The sequence below is a fragment of the Canis lupus genome, chromosome 7, assembly GCF_003254725.2.
Source record: "Canis lupus dingo isolate Sandy chromosome 7, ASM325472v2, whole genome shotgun sequence".
In the NCBI taxonomy this organism is placed as follows: Eukaryota; Metazoa; Chordata; class Mammalia; order Carnivora; family Canidae; genus Canis; species Canis lupus.
In genome coordinates, this window is record NC_064249.1 from 57,636,189 (window position 1) to 57,644,072 (window position 7,884).

A 7,884-nucleotide genomic window follows, 5' to 3' on the forward strand; every position below is an offset into this window, starting at 1 on the left:
CGCAGTGGTTTAGCGCCGCCTGCAGCCCGGGGTCTGATCCTGGAGACCCAGGATCAAGTCTTGCGTCAGGCTCCCTACATGGAGCCCGCTTCTCCCTCTGCCTGTGTCTCTGCCTCTCAGTCTCTCTCTCTCCCTGAATAAATAAATTGAAAAAAAATACTTATTAAAAATAATAATAATAAAAAAAATAAAATTAGATTTTTTTTTGAAAGGACAATCAGGAAATAAAAAAAACAAGTTCAAATGAAGTGGGAAGTGCTTTAATAGGAATGTTTTATTATCTCTGCCCGAGTTTCTAGGATAGCTTATAAAGTGAAAACACTGCTTTAATAAAAACGGAATACTACTGGTTACACAAAATCCTGTCCTTTCTCCTTCAAATCCACCAAAGGAGGAGTCCTTCATTCTTTGGGGTTGCTGACAAGGGCTGTCGTGGAGTAGGAGTAGGGGCTGAGCAGGGCAGCGATGGTGTAGTGGCGGAGGCCAGAGTCATTGGCTGTGAACACCACCTAAGAGAGAGCACAGACAGGGTCCATTTCGCAAAGAGCCAAAAAATGTGAGTCACTGAGAGAGAGACCACTGGAAGTCCCATGCCAATTTAATCCATTTTATTTTATGATTTCTATCTCTGGAACAGTTTGAACAAAAGGCAAAAATCCAAATATGCTGGTAAGACTCCATGGGTGCCTGGCACAACGCTTCGTACAAGATTTCTTTACCTATATCAGGTCTCTCTCTCTCTCTCTCTCTCTCTCTCTTTCTCTCTCTCTCTCTCTCTCTCTCTCTTTTTCTCTCTCTCTATTTTTTTTTTTTTTACAAATTCACACTAGAAACCAGGGTGGCCCTAGCCCAACTGAGGGAAATCACAGAGAACCTAAATGCTCTTGTCCATTTTCTTGGTTTTAGAAAAAGAAGAAGAGGTAGTAACTGGTGCCCAGTGACCCAAACACCGAAGAATGGTGACTGCTATTCCCATCCGACACCAGAGACCTAGAATTGTAGAACTGAAAGGGAATATTCTTCCCATTTTATAGATAAGTAAACCAGACCTCTGAGTTCATGTTTGGGCCAAGTTTATATAGGACAGAGCAAGGTTAGAAGTTAAGGCTCCTGTCTCCAAACCCAGAGATTTTTCTCTCTCTATTCCTTTGCATTTTCTAACATGAAGAACAAGTATGTTTTTATGTGTATAACAAGCTATGAAATATGGGGTAAAGGTGCTGTAAGGCTCTAGTTACAATAGCAGAGTGTGGAAGATTGTGTGGGAATTTTGAAATAGACACACATGGGTTGGAGCTCATTAGAGCTTCCTATTTGGACAAATTGTTGACCAAAGTGTTGTTCCAGTTAATCATCAGGCAGGTTTAGTAGACTTTCTGAGACTTAGGCACTGGGATAGTCCCAGTGCCAGAGTGAGACAAGTAGGGATGAACCTGGTTCAGGAGCGAGATGGGGGACAGTGAGGAGGTCTTTAATTTTCACGTCTTTTGTGTCCAGGCCTTGGATTGAGCTTTGGACACATCCTGCATAAATACATTTTGTTTCTAGGAAACCTTGGTTGTTTGGAGACAGGAGAAAAAAAAGATCTGATTGAATCATACTGAAAAGAAAAATAACATTAGGGCAAGAGTAAGTAAGAATCACCTAAGAATCTCTGAAGGAGAAAAAGCTAAAGGCCAAGTGTTTAGAATCGTCCAGGGAAAGCTTCTCCTGTCTAATATTGACATTGGCCTCCAGCCCCACTTGATTCTTCCTCAAAACTGTATATGGCATAATCTTTGCTTGAAATCCTGTTAAGAGGACTACTAGTTTCACAGGAAACTTCCTAACTCCCTCAGTAAGTATAACAGGGCCACCAGGGTCACTGGCAAAGGAGGAGTTGGCTAATACAGAAGGAGAGCACTTGCCTGGGAAGTCTTGATGGGAAAAAGCTGGCAGGGAGGGACTCATGACTGAACCTGCCAGCACAAGCCATTGAGCTGAGACAGTGGGACTCACTCTTGTGCATCTGCTCTCTCTCTCTCTCTCTCTCACTCCCCATATCCATTGGGCTGACAGTCCCACCTAATAGGTCTGACATCAGTGCCTCCCCTTCTACCTCCAGGGTGGAAGCGTGTTTTCACTTAGGAATTTCTAGCATCTAGTGGAGTGTTGGACACATAGAAGGCTTTTATTTTCAAGATGTTAGTTGAGCGAATACTAAGTAAGTAACAGACAAGGAAGTGAATATTTAATGAATAGGAGCAGCACGGCCTGGATGGTATCATCTTCTCATTAGCCTGAGACCAGGGAAGACAAGGGTTCCAAGGAGGCTGATCCTGGATCTATGGCCGAGGCTGAGCCTCTAGGGGTGGATGTGTTATGGTAGGCGCCTCCAAGCCCTGCACAATCTCAACTAGGCTCTTTGTCTTGCTGCATCATTGAGGAGGAGCAGCCAAAAGCGAGCCTCTTGGTAGATGGGGAGCGCCCTCTCCCTGGATGACTTGTGAGCCTCAGAAGTCAAACAGGCCCCTATGGTTTTCTGGCAACACTGTCTACCAAAAGAACCATTTGATCAATTGAAAGTCTCATCCATGCCTAAGCCAGAGAGGATGGTTCCCTGTCATGCTGAGCTATTTTTGATGCGATTATATGATCATTAACTCTGACCAGCATGTCTGGATTCTATTTCCATGACAGCCATCTGTTTTAAATGACTTAAGGAACTACAGACAAGGAGAAGACACTGAGATTGGGCCTGTGTATAACTTGGAGGTTCCTACTACCTCATAAGCAAAAAATAAAGTGTGAACCAAGGGTTACAAATGTGGCTTTATTAAGATTATTTTTGGCCTGACTTCTTACAAGAGGTAAATTGAAACACACCTGAATCTAAGCCCAGCCTGGGCCCTGTTGGTAATTATTTCTACTCCTCCCTTTACTAGCCTGTGACTTTGGGCAAGCTATTTCACTGCTTGGTGCTTCAAATTCTTCTCCCGTATAAGGAGGATGATAAAATGAGGACCCACCTCAGTGGGCTGTGGAGGAAGATTGGGGATGTTAAGTCTAGAAAAGACAGCAGTCTAGCACGTGGTGTAGGCTCAACCAGTGTTATCTGTTGTGTTACTGTTATTATTTTGAATTTGCTGTCTGTATATGCATCACCCCAAATCACTTCTCCAAATGTCTGGGAGCCAGATGTGTTTTGGAGTGAAGTGTTTTTTTTCGGATTTTAGAGAAGTAAAATGGCACCTCTATGCTCCATTCCGTAACACCCTAGTTAGGGTCTGGAGGGCTGCTAGTCATACAACATATTAACAGTTCCTCAGCAAGTAAGTATTCCTAGTCAGTGCAAGTAAAGAAGATAATAAGGAGCATCATGTAAATACAAGTCATGTTACTCAATGAGTTTCCACCACACTTAGAAATAAACTCTGCTTTTCAGAGTGTTACAGATTTCTGACTCTAGAAACAGAAAAGAGAGTCTGTGCTAGTTCAGTGCCATCCTTATGACATTTCCATGGCGTGTGTGATGTGCAGACTGACCACTGCCTGGGATTAACAACAAAACAAAACAAAACAAAACAAAACAAAAAAATAATAAAAGCAACTCAAGTGTCTCTACTCTCTCACCTCTGCATATTCATGGAACGGGGAAATGCCAAGTGACTTCCAGTAGGACTTGGTGTCTAATTCCACTTTGTATACCCCTTCTACAAATTTCTCAACAGTCGTGAGCCCATGGAGCTCTCCAAATTCACTGGTTTTCCTAGAAGGTACAAAATTACAGGTTAAGTTAGGCATTGGGGGACTGAATGCCACGGCAAGGTAACACCACACACGCACACGCGCTCGCATGCACACACACACACACACGACATATATATGCGGTGTGTATATGTGGGGGGAATATACATATAAATATACATATACACATACACATATTCAGGAAAGGAAGAGGGAAGGAAAGGTGAAGTCCTAGTAACTGAAACCAACTGACAGGAAATTTGTCAGAAATGTTTCAAAAAGCTCGTTGTACATTTTTCTTAGGATGAGAGGTATGGGTATAATGTTTCACTTCAAAAATAGTCACTGCAGTCCAGGGTTGGCTTTTGGGTGAAGGTTCATTACTAGGCCTCGGAAGTGGCCACAAGCCGCTTGGCCTCTCAGTCCCTCTGGCACCAGGGTCTGACTCCTTTCCCCCCTGATGTGAGGGTGTCTTTCAGAGGCAGTATCACTTGCACTCACAGGGGGAGCCCCAAAGTATAACCAGGAACCTGTTTCTGAGATTATTATTTATATATTTCATCTCTTTGGTAACACTTTGCTAACAACAAATATGAGGCAACTCCTTTAAAAAAAATAGCTAGGCAACTTGTATTCCATTGCTGACATTAAAAACTGCTGTCCATTAGACCTCAAAAACTGACAAATAGAAACGGTAATTGTCTTTACTAACTCAGATCATTGTCTTTCCACCTTTCTTCTTTTCTAGGAAGAAAATATTTAATTTCTCTCTCTCTCTCTCTCTCTTTTGTCTGTCAGAAGAAAAAAAAGATTCACATGAACATCTCAATACTTCTGGGTGTTCATTCTATCTCTTGCTTAGAATATTCTCTTAAGTACTTTCCACATTGTGCTTGGCATTTTAGATAAACATAAATGAATTCACAAATAAAAACGCAATTGAAACCACACTAACGAAAATGGTCTTCCTGGTGATGGGTGAAGAATCATAATGTGGTTCTTGGGATTCAATTAAAACCCACAGACATTGTCCTTCCTGGAGACATCAACACTTAGCAGTATTGTTTGGAGCTGAGGGTTTCTTGGCTGCTCATTTTTTTTTTCCCAGTTAGTTGGTTTCGGTTCCCTAATGTGCATTTTCTTTGAAATTCTTGCTAAGGGAGGGGGCAAAACATTCTGAAAATTGTGAAATGGCCGATGAGAAGGCATTGTCGCACCTGATGTTGGGTGATGGGTCTGTGGCCATGCTTTGCTTATGTGACTTTCTTGTCTGTGTCCTTTTGTTATGGAGTGCAACAGCCTCCAACCTGGCACAGAGTAGGTGCTCCACAAGTGCTTGTTGGACGAAAGTGCTGGATTCTGGATGATCCAGATAAACTACAGACAGGTGCCTTGTTGACCTGTCCCTCAATTCCTTTCTTGCCATTAATAGTGGCACAGTTGTACATCTTGCCTAAAATTCCAAGCCAAGGACCCTCAGCTTGAGGGTTATGCGAGGGCACCAAAGAATGTGTGACACTCCTGAAATTATAGTGTGTGTGTATGTGTGTGTGTGTGTGTGTGATTTTTCTGGGCATGGAGACCATAGTTTTCATTACCTTCTTAAAGTGGTCTGTGGCCCAAGAAGGCAGGGGAAGCACTACTAGAGTATGAGAAGGTGCTGGCTGGCTGTCCATTCTGGGCACTTCCAGAGAAGTGAGGCAAAGCAAGAAGATGGCATCCTCTGCACCACCTACTTGACCCCTGCCTGCATTTCCAGTCTACTTGGTTGAAGATTCTTCAGTGAATGATGTGAGCCACTCTCTATAATAAGTGGCAGGAGAATGAGCAGTTAGAATGAGACCCCATGTCCGGATTTGTTGGGCAGCTTACCCGGAGGCAAAGGGTTCCCAGGTCTCATCAGCAGTCTTTTTGAACACTTTCACGGCCACATTGACAGCAGGGCTGCCTCGGACAGCGTCTAGGACTTTGACCATCAGAGGACACTTGGGTCCACTAGTGCCCTGGGCATAGAGAAGGCCATAAAGAGGTCAACAAAAGTGATAAGAGGGAAAGGATCTATTCTTTTCATTTTTAAAAAATTTTCAGATTTCATTTATTTATTTGACAGAAGGAGGGAGAGCACAACCTGGGGGAGTGACAGGCAGAGGGAGAGGGAGAAGCAGGCTTCCCGTGGAGCAGGGAGCCCGATGTGGGACTTGATCTCAAGACCTCAGGACCATGACCCGAGCCGAAGGCAGATGCTTAACCAACTGAGCTATCCAGGTGCCCCTAAAAGGATCTGTTCTTTATGGTGCTAGAAATCTGGAACAAGGTAAAAAGTACATGCCAATTCCATTTCCAGCAATGCAAGTGTTGATAGTTAATGAGCTCCCCTTCTCAGTGTGACCAGACATGATTGCTTCCACAGCAAAGCTGATTTCTGTCTCCAGACACGCTACAATTGACCAGGGACGTGTATAATGAATTTTAAGGGAGAAAGTAGGCCCTTTGAGAAGAGTTGCTTTGTTAAGCCTCACTATTTGAGTGGAATTACTGAAAAGGTATAATGTGCCATAGGACCAAATAGTTAGTTTTTCCCCGAGAGCATTGTAGTCGGCTGTTGCTGTAGTAATTCCCTCTCACTGGCTGCAAAATAATGTCAGGCTGTTTCATGGGCCATTTTATAGTATGAGTTAATTCTTTTAGAGGACTTAAGAATTAGGTATTTGATTAGAACAGTGTCTGCCAAGCCTTGCAAAAATCAATCAATCAATACCTTTAGATTAGCTGAAAAGAAACAAGCTTTATGAAAGGATGCATTTCTGAAAACATAATATCGGTGGCTTCATGAATATCACACCTTTAGTTCTACCATCTCGCTGAGGGAATGGAGTGGAGGAGCCAGGCACTGTAAAGCCAGGGCACCAAAGCAAGAGCAGGGAGCACCCAGGGTCCAAGCCTCAGTTCAGTGAGCTCTGCAGAACTTGATTCAGTCTGAGGTTTGCATCAATGAGATTTAAGAGTTGATGCTGGGTACCCTTGTCCTAGCAACAAAAGCCAGCTGGCAGAGCCAAAAGAAGTCACTTCCACTTCAACTAGTGTACATAAGGATCATACAAAAGGACTTCACAGAATCAAACACTCACCGCAGGGCTGGCCTCAGACACAAGTACCAGTCCAGCGAGGCAGAGGAGGAGCAGACGATGAGAAGCCATCCTGCCAAGAACACCAGGGCCTCTGTGGCAGCCGCCCCCTCTGTGGGGCTTTTATACTCCCTTCTCCCAAGCCATGGGGCTGATCCCTGCCAAGCTAACTCCAAACCTGCTGATTCTGATTATTGACTTAGTCAACAAAGAGAGAATAAGTAACTCACACAAATATGAACCTTGCCTAGAGAGATTAGAGTGTAGGAACATTAGCTCTATGAAATATTCTTATTCTTAACAGGTCATCGACCCGCTAGATTGCCAAGACAAAACAAACAAGACCAAACACAAATATTCTTCTCTCTGCGTGGCTGGAGGCAGCAGCATTCTTGGGGTATATCTCTATGTATTTTCTCCCTTACTGAGTTCTCTGCGTGTTTTTTTCCATTTTCTGTACATTTTGTCTTTCATTTTAGATGCTAGATGCAAGTTGTAATAGTTTATTTCACACAGAATGACATTTGGCCTCACGTGGCTAAATACAGGGCATTAGAGAACATCACTGCACTTGATGTATGTCCAGGAGTCCACAAGAGAAACACTTGACAGTGCTTTATATTTTAAAAAGCCTATGTTTTAGCCAAACTAAGTCATCTGGAAGCCTTGCTTACACAGCAATTTCTCCACCATTTTTGTGTTCTTCCCAGACAAGGCTCATCTCAACCCATGAAATAATGATGTATTTCAAGCTGGCATTAAAGAACCTGAAATACAGAGGACCAGATATTCTTTTTTTGGAAAAAAAAATTATCTGTTTATTTTGGAGAGAGAGACAGTGCAAGCAAAAGGGGCACAGGGAGAGGGAGAGAGAATCTCAAGGAGACTCTGCGCTGAGCGTGGAGCCCAACACCGGCCTCGATCCCATGACCCTGAAATCATGACCCGAGCTAAAACCAAGAGTCGGTTACATAACCTACTGAGCTACCCAGGCACCAAGAGAACTAGATATTATTTACTGCTTCTCTTGCAT

General features: G+C 43.3%; 1 protein-coding gene across 1 annotated transcript; it reads right to left on the bottom strand.

Moving 5' to 3' along the window:
• Positions 1 to 244: 244 nt before the first annotated feature.
• On the bottom strand, positions 245 to 7,011 carry TTR (transthyretin). Its single transcript, XM_025429234.3, has 4 exons — positions 6,855 to 7,011; positions 5,599 to 5,729; positions 3,613 to 3,748; positions 245 to 509 (listed from the first exon to the last, which is right to left on the bottom strand). The coding sequence occupies exons 1-4, from the start codon at positions 6,921 to 6,923 to the stop codon at positions 402 to 404; spliced, it is 444 nt and encodes a 147-aa protein (XP_025285019.3). The 5' UTR covers positions 6,924 to 7,011; the 3' UTR covers positions 245 to 401.
• Positions 7,012 to 7,884: the final 873 nt, after the last annotated feature.